General features: G+C 36.6%; 2 protein-coding genes across 7 annotated transcripts in view; both read right to left on the reverse strand.

The window, feature by feature from the left end:
* LOC131319161 (uncharacterized) overlaps nt 1-16,967 on the reverse strand; it is a 33,510-nt gene extending 16,543 nt beyond the window's left edge. For 2 of the 6 annotated variants that reach the window (XM_058349308.1, XM_058349304.1), the window contains exons 1-15: nt 16,832-16,967; nt 15,542-15,616; nt 14,969-15,307; nt 14,338-14,498; nt 7,930-7,992; nt 7,067-7,184; nt 6,836-6,945; nt 6,643-6,738; nt 5,053-5,176; nt 3,706-3,773; nt 1,273-1,359; nt 1,007-1,159; nt 821-916; nt 559-618; nt 28-149 (exon numbers count right to left, since the gene is read on the reverse strand). In XM_058349308.1, the coding sequence (XP_058205291.1) occupies nt 28-149; nt 559-618; nt 821-916; nt 1,007-1,159; nt 1,273-1,359; nt 3,706-3,773; nt 5,053-5,176; nt 6,643-6,738; nt 6,836-6,945; nt 7,067-7,184; nt 7,930-7,992; nt 14,338-14,498; nt 14,969-15,209 (1,499 nt within the window). In that variant the 5' untranslated portion in view covers nt 15,210-15,307; nt 15,542-15,616; nt 16,832-16,967. Of the gene's footprint in view, nt 1-27; nt 150-558; nt 619-820; nt 917-1,006; nt 1,160-1,272; nt 1,360-3,705; nt 3,774-5,052; nt 5,177-6,642; nt 6,739-6,835; nt 6,946-7,066; nt 7,185-7,929; nt 7,993-14,337; nt 14,499-14,968; nt 15,617-16,742; nt 16,799-16,831 lie in introns of those variants that run through there. The other 4 variants (XM_058349307.1, XM_058349309.1, XM_058349306.1 and 1 more) reach the window with 3 other exon arrangements.
* The window catches only part of LOC131319163 (protein ROOT PRIMORDIUM DEFECTIVE 1), a 91,214-nt gene that overhangs the window by 37,126 nt on the left and 34,854 nt on the right, over nt 1-19,234 (reverse strand). The window lies entirely within an intron of this gene.

The raw sequence follows: 19,234 nt of genomic DNA on the forward strand, positions 1-19,234 counted from the left end.
CTAAAAATTGACAAGAGTATAATTAACCTCAATCCACTAAGCTGCCTTGTCTTAAGAATGGCTGCAATTATATGCACTATCCAAGCAAGTTTGGCTTCAATGATAACAAGTTCACTATTATCTGCAAGGGCAGGGAGGTTTACCGCTTCCTACACAAATTAGTAATATGGAATATTAGAAAATCCATACTCATCAAATAATGAAGTTTGCAAATATCTGCGATATAAATACATTGGCAAAATATATTGGACCCCTTTCCTAATAGCTTAAGCTTTTGGGACCATAGGTGACTAGCATGGTATCAAGCCTCTGGTTCCAGGAAGCCCTAGGTTCAAGTCTCGTTACCTAAATCTGTACATAGTTTATTCTGTGAGTTGTGCGCCTAGTTCAGTTAGTTTGTTTATGTGTATTCAATACTGTGTCACGCGTCAGGTGCAGTGTTGAACAGTTTGATATAAGTTGTTTATCCCATTGGCTAAAAGCTTAAGCTCTGGGACAATTTATGAAGTAACACAAAGAAATGAGTGCACTTTTCCAAAAAATGCCAATAAACCATACCATATACAACTGCAAGATCGGATCCATAATCTGCATTATAAATGTGCTACAACTCTCATACTGCAACCAAATTACAGCATTTTAAGTCAACAATGAGAAACAGAAAAATACCATTAACAAAGAATAAGTGCAAAATGAGAAGATTCAGTTTTGTTTTTTCTTTTTTTTGGATCGGCAAGAAGATTCAGTTTCAACCATAACAGATCTGAGAACTGCCGATTTGGAATCATTAATTTAGCTCAAAATAGCAATAATTATGAACCTGGAATCTGCAAATGTAAGGAATCGATTCAAGCTGATCCTGAAGGAGTTCAACATTGTCAAGTGGGTCCTCTGAGAGATCATCAGATAAACCAGCCTGCAACATATCGAAAGATAAAGAATAACGCAGGGCATAATCTACAGTGGACTTAATTCATCATCAGCTAAAAGAGCTCAGTAATCTAACCTGAATAGAATCAAATTTTGATGAGATAAAATGTTCTATGATCTTAGGCACAAATTCATTTAGCAGGACAGGTGCGTTGCCCTTCAAGTAAGGTACAGATGTCACCAATCTAGACCATAACCCAAGAAGGTAGTATACACTGCTGCTTGCCCACTGGTGAAAGGTGAAAATTGAGTAAGACTCACAAAAGAGGAAATTTGCAATGCATAGATTACATTTCTCAACGGACTTTCTACTCGACTAAAAAAGTTGTAACACGAAATAACCTGCCATGACTGTAGAGACTTCAATGTGAACTCTGTTACTAAACTTATCCAACTACTGTAGCCCTCCATGTTCACAAGCTCTGACAACTGCAATCCATAATCACAATAACCGTCAGCAACAAGCAAATCAACAGCCAAAGTAAACTGGAGAACAATATACAACAAGCAATCTGATTTGTAATTCAGAAGGGATTAACACATCTAAAGAAACTTTCTTTCAAGCTAAGTCACTTCTCAGTGACAATGTTAAAATGAGAAGAATGAGAGAACAAACAGAGAGGCGTTAACCAAAAGCATTGTTAAAGCATCCAACTCCAAACCAATTGGCAAGGAGTGGAGAGGCCGCCCAGGCTCATATACTAGTTTGGGAGGAGATAATTAACCAATGTGGGACAAACTCCAACACTCCCCCGCACGTGCGACCCCTGACTCGTACGTTGAGAGGTAAACAAACAATCCATAACACTTGGATCACAACAAATAACGGTGCACTTATGGCACAAATAAGGGGGAACAAAATCTCTGAAACCATAGCTCTGATACCATGTTAAAGCATCCAACTCCAAACCAATTGGCAATGAGTGGAGAGGCCGTCCAGTCCTTTTTTAATATGAACTAAACTAACTTCTGTGATAAAGAACATCTCAGGGTTTTACTACTTACTAAAAATTGAGCCAAAATCAACATATATGAGCAGAAAAGTTGGATTTGAAGTCTGGTTTGAAATGGTTTTCCAATATTAAATCAGCGGTAAAAATATGTAGATCTCAGGGTTTCCGGAGACACAATAAAACAATTGGCTTTTCCCAATTGAAACACGAGGGTTTAGGGGCGTTAGGGGGTTGCATGGGCAGCGTAAGCAGTACCCAAGAATTGTACCTTAGCCTAGGTTTTCGCTGCAAAGGTTAGATCATGATCTGGTTGGCTGAAGGGTTTGGAAACAGCTATCGGTGTTAATTAACCCTAACACAAATATTATTGATATTTATAGTGTACGAGTACAAGATACAAACACAAATATACCCTCACTCACTAAAACTCTCAACCATATATCTCGTAACACTCTCCCTCAAGCTGGAGAATAAATATCACAGAGTCCTAACTTGTTACACAACAATTCTAACCGTTGCTTGAACAATGATTTAGTAAACACGTAAGCCCATTGGGTGCTTGTAGACACAAAGGGAGTAGCTATCACACCACCAGCTAACTTCTCACGCACAAGATGACAATCGACTTCAATATGCTTAGTCCTCTAATCAAATACTGGATTGGATGCAATGTGAATTGTTGCTTGACTTAGAATCAACAAATGTGAGGAATCTTTTAAGAGATCTACAAAGCAAAACAAGCCAGACACCTCGAACGCTTCTCGCCTCATGATGAGGCGCTCACCTCGTGCCCATGGGCCTCGCATCACAAAAGTCACCTTGCCTCAAAATGTTTGGTGCCCAGGTTGTGCTTCGCGCAGCCTTGCTGTGACGCCCCATAGCCAGGCTGGGGCCGGGCTTCGGAGGAGAGTCTCAGAAGACGTCTAGATGGGTGGTCATGGGTCCCACAGGGCTTGGTGAATGCAAAGTACAGTGCTATATATAAATATATCATGCCCCTATCTTGTACAAGACATTTTAAATCCGCGAGGGCGCCAAAACTCATTGGAACTTCACAATAAAGTGTACTCACCCTACAGCAATGCTGGGATGGGTGACCTACTGGGAAGTCCATGGAGCTTGGGCGGACAATATTGTACACTTGCCTTGCACCTTGGCGCGTGCTTCGGTGTTTTCTTTTTGAAAACACAGGGGTAAGCATATTCACACAAACACAACGGGAAATTCCCATAACTCAGCATCGAATTCAAAATACCATGTGCAGATACAGGATAAAGATTTCCTACGTATTGGACTGGGACTGAAACTTAGAACTAAGAATATTTACTTAGCAACTACAAATATTCTAGACCTAGTCCGACCCCGAATTAATCAAATAATAGTGTTTGACTCAATTTATGACCCATAGTCTACAGTCACTAGTCATATCCAGCAAATGTTGAAATTACGATACCACTAAAAACCTTACAGAACATTCACCTTGCTTGGATTGACATTTTGGGAGTAACTTTTAACTCTCGGCACAGTTTTCAATAAATTTTTCTCTCTATCTCTCTCCACTCATTACCACTCTAACTCTCAAAAATAACTTTCTAAAATCTAAACCAAACAAAGTGATTATAATTTATACTCATGAAACCAAAAAAAAAAAAGGCCGCCTCAAATTCTAGCAAAATGCAACTCAATGGTGCCCTAAATGTGCTCCGTGTTTCAAGATTTTTCGCTTATTTGCACACACTCCCCTAGCAATATGTCATGCATACATACACACCCCATAAAGATATGCACACACACACACACACACAGAGAGAAAGAGAGAAACCTGGTAATTCACTTTAAAGCGGCCGAGAAGACGACAAAACTCATGGTAATTATCATGATCAGCCAGACCTGCCCCATCCCCAGGAAAAACATAGTCACAAACAAAATGGAAACAGAAAACCAGTGATTATCCAGCACTGAAACAGGATGAGATAAGTGCAATATTTCATATATCTCAAATAATCCAATCCGTTGCTGTGTACTGTTTTTCTTTTCTCCTTTAACTTTCAATCTACAACTTTCCGTTGCTGTGTACAGTTTTTCTTTTCACCTTTAAATTCCATCCTGCAACTTTCCAGCACTTTGTACTGTTTTTCTTTTCTCCTTTAACTTCCATTCTGCAACTCTACTTACAGGAATCCTCTATGATTCCCCCAAAGGTCCTTTTCAAAAGATGAACTTTACATATGCAATGGCTTTAGAAAAATGTATTACCGAACGAAATTTCAACACCTGTTCAGTAAGATTTTTGTTCCAAAAAATCTGGAAACTGGAATAATACACATTATAATTTTCCTCCATTCCAAAATAATGGTATTAGTTTCAAACTTCTTAAATTCAGGGATAAAAAATGAAGTGGTTTTCAATTTACAAAACAAGATTTACAATTCTCCTCCCACCCCTATGCCCAGTCCCGTCCATAGGCGATCCCTCCGACGGAACCAGCATTTTTATCGATTCATCCAACAGGGCTGGGTATTAAAATGCAGGTTCCTTGTCAAAACAAGTTTTACATCTTATATAATTTTTCCTGCTAGAGGCTCAGGAGCAATAAACAGCAACCTTGGCTCGTGGATTTCGACAGCAAATGAAGAGAAGTTCATGCAAACTCAATGAAACAAGGGGCAGGTGATTTCCAAACTTTATTTAGGGTTGACATACACAAGAGTAGACTTCTGATTTTGATATAAATCCACAAGACACAAATGGTTAGGAGATGTTCTTGAGGAAAGCATCAGCATCTCCATGTAAAGGTATATATATCTATATATACAGTGAAGATTCAAAGAAATGAAAATTAGGCGAATGTGCACCAACAAATCATATCAACACACCTACTATAAAGCAAGAGAAACTGGGACAACATGTTGAATATTAGTAAGACCCTAAACAATTAGAGGGAAAACACAAATGATGCTCGTGCTCGTTGCTAAATTGAATATTTTCTCTCACTTCCAATCATATAATTAGCGTGAACAGTTAGTCCACTTTAAGATAACTTTCCTCATGCTGCGACATTAAAAAATACTCTAGAAAGATGTCAATATTACTTTGGCCAAATATGCTGCTAACATAATATACAAATTAGACGAGGCAAAGACATAAAAGCTACAAAACTCCTACTTACCTTTCCCCGTTTCCATAACTTCTTTTGTTCCCGTCATTAGGTGAGCTAAATATTTAAGGCGCATCGTATCATTTGTGAACAGAGATCTTCTTACGGAAACCAGACGTACCAAGCACTCCAAAGCCTGGAAGTAACGGTGCATGGGAGAAAAGGACATCAAATGGGACAGTGAAAAATAACAGTACGCCTGCATGCATACATATGTACGTATATAAAAGCACCAACTAAACTGCCATGCCAGAAAGAAAAAGTGGAGTAACTTTTTTAGTAGGTAGCTAAGGTAGGACGTGGAAGGTTCAACAACTCACCTAAAAGAAATCATGTAATTTCAAACCGTGCAATAAATGAACCAAGTTGAATCATGGCAATGACACTTAAAAATTATACCAACAATGACGATATATTGCAAAACTACATGATTTGTATTAGCGCCAAGACAAAATTGGTGAAAATCATTTCTAAAAACGTGACACCAATGCAAAACCAGCAACTCAATGGGCACAAGTCAAGAAGAATACACTGAACGGAATAGACAACTGAAAACTATTGATGGGAGAAACATACCAGACAAAGTACATACAATAGCCACAAGTCAAGGAATGGCGACAAAAGAAAGCAACCCAAGGATAATTACAAGTGGAGGAACCCAGAGACTATATTTAGTGTCCTTGCATGTTAATCTCTGTGTCTGATATGCTAGAAAGCAGACATGATTGAGCCTGGACTAAACATGTTCAAAAAACTATAGAAGTCTCTCTTCCATATCTTGAGATGTAATGATACAATGTTTTCCGTACTGTGACATAAATATTGGTAATGGGATTTTGGCCGACACTCCCTCTGACTTGTTGGAAGCGCAGCTATCCATGTCATAATTGTTGTTGCAATGGTTAACAAAAAGTATCATACGTGAACTATTTAATGTCAGAAAGTCTGATTGCACAGCAAATGTGCACAGGGATCGTGCACAGATCGCGGTGTGGGGCCCACTTTGGGTCCCACGTACAATCCGATCCGTTCATGTAAAACATTTTTCCGAAGGCCCTTCCGTTAAATCAGCTCAATCCAATACCAATAGGTACTCGATACAATCATTTCAAGATCCTGAAAACTAAATGAAAAGTTTTATGATTAGATCAAGCACGTATATGTATCAGATTGAGCTGATTTTTTACGGGAACTGGAGTGGGCCCCACATCGCGATCTGTGCACGATCATTGTGCACATTTTCTGTGCAAGTAGTCGGGTTTAATGTCAAAAGCTTGGAATTAAGTTGCTTCTCGCATGACCAGCAAACTTTATTTACGGTGCATAAGATTAATCATATTGCCCAACTTCAGATAATTTAGTCCCAGCAGCTGAAATAATGTTTACATAATTTCTGCAATAATGCATGGGATGCAACTCAAACGATCCATTCACCAGTACCCAAAAATCAAGCAATAGTTGGTCAATATAGAAAGAACATAATGTCGATTCAGAAAACAAGACTTTTCCCCCGATCTTTGGACCAATTAACCAATCACTCAATCTGCTAGAGCACATGAAATTAGAAACCAATTGTCACACAACAGATGAATGAAAACTAACCTCCTTTGATAGAGGGGGTTTGGTGATTGCATAGTAATCAAAAAAGATTTGCAGTGTCGAGGGATCTTCAATGACTGGCTTCCAGGAAGCTGGAATCTACGTATAAAAAAAGAAACGAGCATAACTTCAAACATGAATTTCAAAAACTGGCATGTATCAGCACAACCTTTGCCACAGAAAAAGTTTATTGCACCTGAATAGACCCAAAATCATCTGAACTTTCATCAAATGACGTTCCCACAAAATCAAATGATAGACATTTGAGAGACAATGAAAGAGCCAGTTCTTGTAACTTGCTTCCAACTGCAATTAAATCAAACCAATATCATTCTAATCACAAAAGCAATTTACAGGGAAAGGCCACAACTTAGAGTCCTCTAAAAGCTTGTCACAGAGAGAGAGAGAGAGAGAGAAATGAAGCTACCATCATTTTTAATTTGACATAGTGAAGTCAGAGATATTCGGAAAATCTGGAGAAGTGATTGATCCCGGAAGGAGCAAGCTACCTTGCGATGTTGGGTCGAAGACAATCCTGGATTTGGCTGAATGGTCATAATATAAAAGAACAAGTATTAATAGGAATAAGTTGTTCACCATATATTGCAACCACAATAAATATGAAATCAGTACCATTTCAATACGTCAAACAAACATGTAGATGCAATATTGAACTACGTCAAACCGATTGCATAGCTGGTTCAAGAGAAAATTACATCTATAAAACTGGACAAGCAAGAAAGAGCAAGGAAGTTATCTCAATTGTTAAGACAGCTACAAATATTCGATTTTTTAATGCAACTTGGCAGACATCTCACAACTTGTGGTGCAGCAACAAATGTAAAAAGCTTGTAAATTCCCACCCATGGCAGGGTGAGATCAAAACCAATCGTTTTTCAAATTGTACACCTCTAATGGAGGAAAGTCCAAAATCTAGGAAAGAAGCGAACATTTTTTTGGTAACTACTTATGTCTGGGTCCAAATGGTGGGGAGAATTAAACGGCCGAAAAGCACTTTAAAAATGCAACTAACCATTAAAGCTGCAAAATATCAAACCAGGAAGCATATGAACAAGACAATAAGAAGCGTCAAAAAACATATGAAATGAGAAGTCTAGTGCTGCAAGCAAATATAACGAGTTTAGATGATAAAAATATGAAGAAAAAACACAGAAGGGGCTTAAACAAAGGAAACTAACAATAGGCTCCAAATTCAAATAAAGCATATTGTTACAAAAACACAAACAAGCTCCATAAGCTCCACAACCTAATAACTTCGACAAGACTAACCTGATTCATTTCACTAATGAGTTGGTTCAAAATCTTCAGGCCAATGGCGTAGTGGAATGTTGACTGCAAGAGCCAAAAAATGCATAAAGGTGTAGAAGGTTGTACAAAAATATTATTGACTGAAATTGACACTAGATACATATTGACATAATATGAACAATTTTGAACACCCTAAGCAAGTAATATGCTTATTGACACAAAAACAAGTAACATAGAGAAAAGGTACACTTGATTGCAACAGCAGAGATAACAAAAACTAGTAGAAACCATGCAGTAGCAAAATTTGTCAAAGGAAACCAACTCCGCTAATCAAACAAACATACTAGCATTCCAACAAGTATGCAAGAATCAAAATAAATCACCTACCCAATATATAAATGCTGTTTACATGGCTAGATACGCTAACGCCTCGTGATTGTCCACATAAAAGATGCACACATTTTCTTTAGTTTCTGAATAGTGTAGATGATGAGTAGAATAAAGCAGGAAGATATTAAGATATGCCAAATTTGTTTTTCTGTCATTTTTAAGCACACAAAAATGCACCATAGCTAAAAATTAAACAAGGCTGTAACATTGGTCAAGTTAACAAAGGCTTAACAAAAGAAAATATGACACTAAGGAATATCCTACTCATCTTGGGAAATATTAAGAGTCCTTGAAATGTATATCCCAGCAGTATCAAGTAGTAGCTGAGGACATGAATGTTTTCTCCAAAATTTTGACATTAAATCTGTATCTGCCTTTTCATGGTTTATGCCAAATGTGCGATATTAGGTTACATGCAAATCCATACCATTTACTTATTTGTAACTTTGTCTCTTATTTCTACCCCAATTTTTGATGAACCAGTATGTATTTTAAAGCAGAAATGCAAGGTCATGAAGTAACAAAATTATAGGAGAACCATACAAGGTGACATAACCTCCCTGGAAAGCACACAATGCTTTTAAGTTATACCTAATATTCAAGAAAATCACTGACAACCAAACCACAGAGAGGCAATCATCAATGTAGAGCTCAAAGAATAATATACAGCTCAGATCGGCCTCAAACTATGCATTCCTTATTTCTATAATTTCTCTGGAACCATAGTAAGCAGATCCAAAAGATACAATGCAACAAAATCATAATGAAGACATGCACAATGCATCTGAACCCATGAGAGTAACGCCTTTACATTTTTCTAACATTTTTCTTGAAATCATATTGAAATTTGAAACACTATAAAAAACAAAGACTGTAATGAATATTTGTGATTCAGCAATCAGCATTCATGTAGAAAATTATGTATGCGCCAGGGCATTTTGCAAGTAACATATCATAACCGGATCTGGATTATGCAACTATTGTCAAATTTTAAGAAAATTATACACAACCATTGACTGGTCTCGATTTGCCTTCATCTATCTTGATTTCTTGCTCAAAAATTTACATCATTCTCAAGGAACTGTAACTTGCTATGAAATATGGGGAACAACTCCCATTACTGGCTAAGCCCCTTCCAAACACCATATAAAATATAAGCACATAAAATATAATGGCAAAACAAACAGTAAAACACACCATCTGGTTTATGCACCTGTGTCAAATTTCGCAAAATAAGAGTTCACAATAACTTGTCTCGCATTTGCTCTTCAGCTATCTTGATCTTCTTTCTCATAAACTGATATAGTTTTAAGGGAACTGCAACTTCTGATGAGTAAATGTTGAAGAATTTCGGTTACAGTCCAAGCCCCTTTTCCCTCAACCAGTCAACAACCACCCTAAAAGTTCATTGTTGTGGATAGTCGATAGACTCTATACTACCTAGTTACAACAATTATGATGGTGCATAACCCCTAATCCACAACACAACCATCCCCTCTGTCAACAGGAACTGTTAAGTATGATGAAGATTATCATGAAGCATTCGCAGAACATTTGGGCAGTTCTAGAAGGGGCAACAGTTACAATTACTGGGGCAGACACGTGCCACATTCAGATACCTTATGTGATAAATTAGCTATTGCTTGGTCAGAAAAGACCTGTCAAATTCAGTTATTCCGATTATGAAAATAAGGACACCCGCTGCTATCCATCGAAAAAGCTTATGACGCTGAATTTTTGTTGTGTTAAATTAACTGATATACATCTTTCGCAATTGTGTTATATCTTTCAGCCTTAACTATTCACCAATTGTTAGGCTCACACGTGCCTCATCTATACACTAATGAGGCAATGAATTGGTAAAGATTTGAGTTTTAACTTTTAAGTTACACTTCACAAGTTCCAGGAGAGCTACAAGCTAGCATCAACCAGTCTTCAAACTTCTCCGACAATGACTTCCTATTAAGAACATCCACGATTCCATATAACTATATGTGTAAGAACCCTTGAGTAAAGACAATCTGTTTCCCAAGGCAACCTGATCCTTGGGATGACAACTCTCGTAGAGTTCTCAAATATTGATTTGTAAACACAAAAGATAATAGTAATAGTGTTCTAAAACAAGGAATTAATCGCTGATGGAGCCTATCCGATTAGGTCCAACTAACGATTAATTGCCAATTACTAATTAATATGCACCGATTAATCGCTCGAAGGTGACCGACCGCCCGAATAGCGCCTACCGACTTTTAGAACATTAAGGACATGTGTATACAAGCAACAACCATCATCATAGATCTTCCATAACAGCTCATAACTAGACTTGCAATTTTTTCATAGTTTTCCTGTTCCAGAAAAATATAAGTCTGATTGTTATTTGTAGAGAAGTTAGGGTGTATGTAAAACAAGGACCTTATCTTCTGTGATAATTCAGGTCACGGTAATCTTATTGTTGTTCCTAAGAGGGTTCAATAAGAGTCACAATCCAGTAGGTGTATATAAGCAAGGACCTTATCTGATATTTCAGGTAATGATATCAAGGAGCAACAAGTTCAAATCAAGAATCTAATCATCTGCAAATCTTTGTCATTGACATAATTAAAATAAATGACGCTCAAATAAAAAGAGAAGCAAAAAGGAATACCAAAGATTTCCCTCCAAGGGCAAAACACTCTTTTCAATTTCCCTTGCATAAAACAATTGTTAACAAAGAAGATTATAAGCACATCATCAATCTTTTCCCAGTCACTTACTTTTTATAAGTACAACACTTAGATACGCGCATTAAATATCACGGATTCTTTTTCCAGTCACTGGTTTTTACTCGTTATCTTTTTTTGGTAAACTATCATTGGAATTGAGTGGACTTAAAATGAAGGTGCCACGGATGTTACTTTGTCCGTTTAGCCTCTTGTAAGATTGTGATCAATGGAAAGACCCCTGAAGATTTTAATTTTCCAAAATCCATCAAAAAATTACAACATCCAGCTGATTGATGAAAGATGCGGTAGCAGAATTAAGTCTGCAACTGTTCACTTTACAAAACTAAAACCCTTCTTTTTTGTTATCATAATGAAAAAAAGTTGCACCTAAGCATACAATCCCACATACATTTCGAATTTTCGGCAGTTGGGGATCTGACTGTAATGCATTACATATCATTTGATAACCCCCTAAACCCTCTGTCCTTGGTCCAACATTGAATCTGAAAGCAGGAGAAAAAAAGGTAGAGTATCTTCTCAAGAAACTAATGCCTTGTTCGGTTTCAAACTTGGAAAAAAAATTCCAACTCCAAAAACACTCATTACCCCTTCTTTCAATCATTACTCTCATTTCCCTCTCCACTCATTACCCCTATCTCCAATCATTACTCTCATTTTTCTCTCTATCTCTCTCCACTCATTACTCTTATCTCCAATTATTACGCTAATTTCTCTCACCACTCATTACACCAAAAACCAAACCCAAAAATTTCTCAAAAGGGAACCAAAAAACGGAACAAGGCATAAGGCTCCCACATAAGCAAGATCCGAGAGAAAACAGATAGGCCACCTTATACCACATTTTGGTGGAGACCCAAATTGATGTGAGTCGACCCTACAATTGGAGGGACTAGAACTTGTCATCGCTCCAGATCATGAGGTACGATAGGATGATCATCATAATTCCCCGAAGGCATAACCTTGCACCATCAAAGGGTAATATCACCACATCTACTCAGATAGTTATCAAATGAGCTATCAATCAATAATGACAGTTATAACTTGTGACGGTACCCTAATTTGGTAAAGGCACCATTAATTGAGTAGGTATATAAGGTGGTCCTTTCAATTAAAAAGCACACAAATAAGTATATTTTGTAATATAGGTATGCGTGTGTCTCTACAAAGTGGGAGGATACTTTTCTAGCAACGATGGTAAGTACATATAAAAACTTGTAGCTAAGAGTAGATTGTTTTCATATTCAAAGCGAGGGGAGCTACCCACGGTAAGATAGCAAGTCCCTTATGTGAGCACTTGGTACTTATTGCGTTCACAATTTCGGTTATTCTCATTTAGGCTAGTTATATTGCAGCATTTACTAGATTCAGATTGTTTTGTTTTGAAGGTTAAGATTTGTTTTCTGTAGGGTTCAACCTTTTGACATCCACAAAAGGGCTTGTGGACACCGACTTGGTGAATATCCAAATAACTGCAATGGTGTACTATAATTGAGAGAACATGATCACTTCCGCTTTCTCCTTTTGTTGTTTTTTTCCTCTTATAATTCTAACATTTCTTCTCTATTGTTTTGATTTCCTCACAATAGAAGTTAATGAATACACATTATCTTCCACATCAAACAAATATAAAACATTGAACAACCCAACAACACCACTCCATATAGGGCTAGTTTCAACACTATTCACGTTAATTCCCTTTCCCAAACCCGTAAAAAATCCACAAGTAACCCACCCTAACTTAATCTACCCTAACTCTCTCTCAAGTGCCAATATCCGCAGGAATTTTACTTAACGAGGCAAAGTCAATCCCATGAGAACTGGGTTGTCCCAGTTAGCCAAAGCCTTGAATTCCCATATGAGAGGACTAATGTAAGAATCCAGAGCAATGAACCAATGGTGGAAATCACATTCCTCACTCCTGCTTGAGGACCTCAAGTCAGGCCCAGTAATTACCTAGTACCGATCAAAAAGAGGACTACATGGACCCGAGAGATTTGCCATGCCGAAGTCTCAGACATCTCATCATCAAAAGAGGAAACTAAAGGTCAATTTTTAAGCATTACCTCAATCAAATACTTTGGATGCGATGAAAACCGCCCTTTCCATGATTAGCTTTCAGATATCTATACGAGATACAATAAAAAAAGGTGGATGTGCCACCTTGCACTTCAAGTCTACGACGGAGGAAATCCCAAACAATATAAGAATAAATTGTAAACGGTGCCATGGCCAACCAGAATTATAGAAACAATTGATTCTGGGACTTCTAAAAGGGAAAAGACTTGTGATTCGCTTGGTCTAAAGGTTATGAGTCACAAAACTTTCAGAGAAAGTGACCAATCAATTAAATGCCAAGAGAGTATAGGAAATGGGTAGGGCTATGGTATTTGTCTTAAACTGATAACCCAAAGAAATCAAAGGTTTGCCATGGTTAAAAAATGGAACCTGATCAGAGAATTGAGGAAGGAAATTTTCCATAATCCCAGCTCAAATTCCTTTAGACTTCAACACCTTAAATTGGCTAAAACTCAATGCATTACATAGAGTTAGCTCCCATTGCACTTTTTGTCATGACATTGTCATCCAGAGAAGCAAAAATAAGAGGAAAGAAAACTATATATGACAGGAAGATCAACAAGCCATTGGACTGCTCCTGATTAAACTTATATGATCCCAAAAGTCACCAAGGAAACTGTCATAAAGCTAGTAAACTAAAAAGAACCAACAACTAAATTTATATGTGACGAGTAAGCACTAACAAAGTCCACGTCCAGAAATTTGGACCCTACTTAAATTGGCAGTCATGAATTGTAGACCTATGCAGATTTGTAACAGCAGCATGTTAACCCACCAATATGACTAGTGTCAACTGCATTAAGAAAAGGTCTTCGTTGGAAGCTCCTAAAACTTTTGAGGAGAAGGCACGCATAAGTTTCTTTCAACAATTCCCCAGAAAATTAATAATAGAAGCAAAAGATTTATCCTGCGATGAATAGATCTGATGAAGAAAATCGAAAGACATCAACATCAAAAGATTGATTGCAGGCTAAAACCAAACCCACTTGACTCACAAAATACATACCCACAGAAGGAAGGGAGAGATAAACAAGAGAAAAGCAGCAACAGTCATGCATCATTGCACGACACAAGAAAATACATAGCAAACCTAGCTTATTCAACATCCTATGAAATGGCCATTGCAAAAGCATCATTAAAATTCAAACTCAATACCTAGACAATAAATTCATGCCCAAGGAACAAATGTACAGTGGATATAAGGATGCCTTGAAGTATCCAAGTATGAATTTGTCGTTACCTGATTCAAAAAGTTCATTGACTCCTTGACCACGTCCCTGAAGCTATCATCGTCCAACCACCCAAACTTTATAACCCGACAAAAGAGTTGAATTATGGATCCAATTACAAAGGGCTCCAAATCAGGACCTCTGGTGGCCAGATAGCTTATCAGATAGAGTCCTTCAGAAAAAGTCAAAATACATCAATTGGGAAATACCAACCACAATATCGGATGTATTAAGATATACTAACCTAATCATCAATCAGACACAATAAAGCAGAGAAAACGTGACTGTTTTGCAATTGAAAGTTGTCCATCCTAATAAAGTTTACCATCTAACGAATTCCTCCTCGATAGAGTAATACGAAAAAACAATATCTTCTTATGAACCATAGATTAAAGATGAAGATAAGTGAGGATGTGATATGACCAAGAATATTAACAAAGCCAATAAATGATAAGAGTGCAGAAGTGGTCGTGAACGAAATTATACAGAAATTCTAGATTAGATGTCAATGACTAAATTAAGCAGGGAAAGAAATAAAGAAAGCAATAAGAAAAATAAAGCTTTGTCACCCAATCAAAGCCCGTACAAAGTTTGTCATTCTAATCTATAAGCATATTATCTGGAAGCAAACAAGAATATTACGAATATCAAGCCGCAGTTGCAAAGGTAGCCGCTGCTCTGTCACTTGCTTCAACAAGCTTGAACTAGCCAACATCAGTGCATATGGAGTTGAGGCATTATCCAGAATGTATTGGCATTGTGAAATGTAATCAGCATTCATCGAAAAGATTTTCAAAGTATTCTCTGCATGAGCACGTTCGGCAGAGTCCTGTGAATTGTAAAGCCTCTCACACAATGCTTCCAGTTGCGCTAAGCTTTCCATAGTTGACAGTGTAGGCAGAGTTTCCAGAATTCAGGTGATCAAGCAACCAGAATCAAAAAGTTCAAGTCTTTCTCTTTCCCAATATAATCGACAGAAATCTACAAATTCCCCACAAAGTGCGATTATATATTTAAAGGCGGAAAAAGAGGAGATATGAAGAACAACTTCAATCCAATTCAAAACATCAAAGTGCAGCCAGAGTTGTCGAAACCAATATAGTAGAACCAGAACGTTGTGTTATTTACAAAATTACAGGAGAATATTTCCATCTGGAATTGTCTCTTGTTACAGAATATGCTCAAAAGTCAAAAAGTAAAGAAGACTCGAGATACATGATCCATGACACTCATCATCAGCAGATCTCAGCCACAATATCTCTGATCCAGCATAAAATCATGGCATCAATTCTGAAACCGCAAAAGGAAAGGTTAAATCATAACAATGATTAAACTGTACATTGATCACTGCTACAAGTTCAGTCACCAACTAATTGTCAGCATGCTCAACAACAAACGATGACACAGAGAGCTTAAACACCGTCAGACTAAACATACGTCCTCGAGTTTATGAATGGAAATCCATTGCCACAATGACATTACACATTAATGTGATCCATGGGAAATAAAAAACGAAATAACCGACAGACTAAAGATTACTCGCCCAAAGAAATTTACTAGGAGTAGAAATTAAGAACGTCATTGTAGGTAGCTTCTCAAGGAAGGGGTGACTCAAATTGGAGAAAGGTAATTAGAATATGGAGGTGGAGATTCTGATAGCTTGAGGTTGGGCTGTCTGCTATTGGTGGGGGATAAAGAGATGTTGTTTATGGCATCATAAACATAACAAAAAATGAAATTAGACATACATAGTAACATAACACGTATCTTCCTCATCTTTGGAACTTACTGCACGGAACGCTTACTCTGGCTAAGCTGTTAACATTCTCAAATTGTTCACGAACTATCTTGAAAAGATCTCAAGAAAACAATGAAATTTAGTAAATCAAAACCTAAGTAAGAGGTGTTCTCTATCTGCTTGGAACTTTGGACATGAAAAATTTTCCCCATCTTTTTTTCCTTTTTTGATAACTTGTGTGTCCGGGCCAGCATTCACACACCTATACTAATCCTGCCATCCTGATGGACCGATCCCCCCGCCCAATTTTTCTCGATCTTCTGATGTACCAGGAAAAAAATCCCTCAGACTTAGCCACGGACATTCTCAAATTGTTTACCAACTTATTTGATTCTAACACACACGCACAAATAAAAATAAAAATAAATGTTCCTAAAATCAACTGAGAAACGCGTTCGAGATACAAGAACTCAACATTGAGATTTAGACGCGTCTTTTAAGTTAGAATCGCTACTCATTTCTTCAGTATCTTAGCAACGTACAGATAAAAAAACAAAACAAAACAAAACACGTCCATGGATGACTAATTATTCCGCATCCACGAATTCCGATTAAAACGGCGTTCAATGCTTTTATTTACAAGACCACAAATGAAATGCGTTCAAGCATCTAAATTACCTATCGAAAACAAGGAACGGAAAGAGCGAGATAGACGATGAACACAAAGGAGGAGAGAGAGAGAGAGAGAGAGAGAGAGAGAGGAGTACGTTTGCTTATCGTCAACGGAACCGTCGATCTTCGCCGGTGCTGATGAGCGTTTTTTCGATTTAGATTTTACAGGATTTTGGGGGGTGGGTCTTCTGATTCCTGATCGACAGCCAGTATTTTAGGGCTGATATACAGTATATATATATATATATATAATTTCCCTTCTGTTTTTGCAATATCTAACCTCAAAATTATGAAATCGCATTTTAGCCCAAAACAAAAATAAATAAATAATCCTGAAAAATGAGATATTAGGCAAAAACCCGAATATGTGTCAGTTACGACGTGTTCAATACCGGTTGCCATATTGCAATATTTTTTGGGCTTTTTAACAAGCATTATATGGTCAATTCTGTTAAATATTAACATTGTTTTTTTTATTGATAAGGTCAATTGACTCGATTAAATTAGAATCGGTAGCCTTCGTAATATTCAGTTCACAAAATAATCAATCGAATTTCAACGTTCCTTTTGATGAAAGTATTCATTTTTACTCGTGAAAGTGACAACTATTTTATTTGATTCAAGTTTATCTTCTTTTTTGGTACTTTAAAATTTGCTTCAATTTTATTGGTTACTAATAACATCCGTTGTCTCCAATATATATATAATTTTTTTTTTTTCCATGTTGCATGTGTATTTTGACATTGTGTCCTACCGGAATTCATTTTTTAATTCATTCAATGAGCGTCCGTGGCCTTCATCAGACTTTTCACTTCCTTTTTGTTCATAGATTTGACAAATATTGTGATTGCTTTTAAAATTATCCATTATTTCTAATGTTTTGTATAATTTTCATGTTGAACATATATTTTTAACGTTGGGACCCATAGGGTCTCATATTTTTAGTATTTTTCAATTTTGTATTTTTCAATTTCTTTCATCATCAATCTCGGTCACTTCCGTCATCAATTTAGTGGCCATCAAATTAGATTTCGCGAATCCACTATCACTATTCAAAAATCCACATCATATTGTAATAAGTTAAATACAGTGGGCCCAACCTAGCTTAACTAATTAAATATTATCTTCGTAATATTATCTTCGGGGGATCTCAATATTATCTTTGTAATTTCGTATTAATTAAATATGGGTCTCATACATACGCTTCATTTAAGCCCCATTTTAGAATGTAAAATAAGTCATTATTTTTAAATAAGACAATTTCAAGTCCCAAAACAATGGACTTATTGAAATCTGAAAATATGCAATATGTATCTTGCTTGAAATATCTCATCGAGATCTTATATACAGTGCAAAAACAAAAAAATTTTACATTATTTTTTTGTTTGAAAATGTAAAATAAATGTATTTTTTAAGATTGTGATCTGAAACTAGCCCTTAGCGAAACAAGGGCGTCTTTCTCATCTCCGTGCAAAAGAAACCAGCAACCCCTCTTTTATATATACTAGCGTTGAACATGCACGACATGCGTTCTAAATACTAATCATCATACGTTACCAAATTTAATTACTTGCCGAAAGTATCATATCACACATCATATGTATCAATACGCCCTATAACAAACACGGTACAAAGAGAGAAACATATATAATACATCTGACAATACCATCACCGCCACCGACGTCATTAAAATGTCCTAGACATAATTTTATTCCTCTACATTATGTTATGAATACCGTGTTGACATCGTTGTTGGTTATACTATATTAATATTTTTAATTTGTTAAAATTATATCGCCTATTTAAATTACGGAATATCGGTTACCAATTACTACCGTTTATTTTATTTTATTTATCAAATTAGGTCATACGTTTTAGTTACGATATTTTCAACTGATTATAGTACAACTTTGTTTCATAATTTAAGCTTGAATTCTCGAGCAAGATTGGATATTTTGTAAATGCCCTTATTGATATTCGATTTAGCTGGGTTTTTTACTGCGACTCTAAACAAATTATTTAGTTCAAAATGAGCAACTCCGATTATCTTTATAGAATCCGATAAGGACCCAAATCCATACATACGTTGGGTATGTACATATCCATATGCACTCACATTCTTTTCGAAGTTTTACCATAGGTGGGTACCAACAATATACGGACCAGGTTGTGGGGTCACCTCAAAGTCCAGTTCAAACTATCCCAATTATTCATCAAATGAAAGACGGTACATTGAATCAAACACTTACAAACTATCCCAATTATTCATCAAATGAAATATGGTACATTGAATCAAACACTTAGGCCCCGTTCCGATACTCAAAAAAAGCCCTTATTTTTTAAAAAGTCAATTTCAAGTTAAAAAATGAAGGGCTTATTGAAATCTAAAAATATGCACTATGGATCTTATTTGAAAGATCTCATTGAGATCTTTTATACGATGCAAAAAAAATTAAAAAATTATTTTTCATTTACATTATTTTTTAGTTTGAAAATCT

Source organism: Rhododendron vialii, chromosome 3a, assembly GCF_030253575.1.
Source record: "Rhododendron vialii isolate Sample 1 chromosome 3a, ASM3025357v1".
NCBI lineage: Eukaryota > Viridiplantae > Streptophyta > Magnoliopsida > Ericales > Ericaceae > Rhododendron > Rhododendron vialii.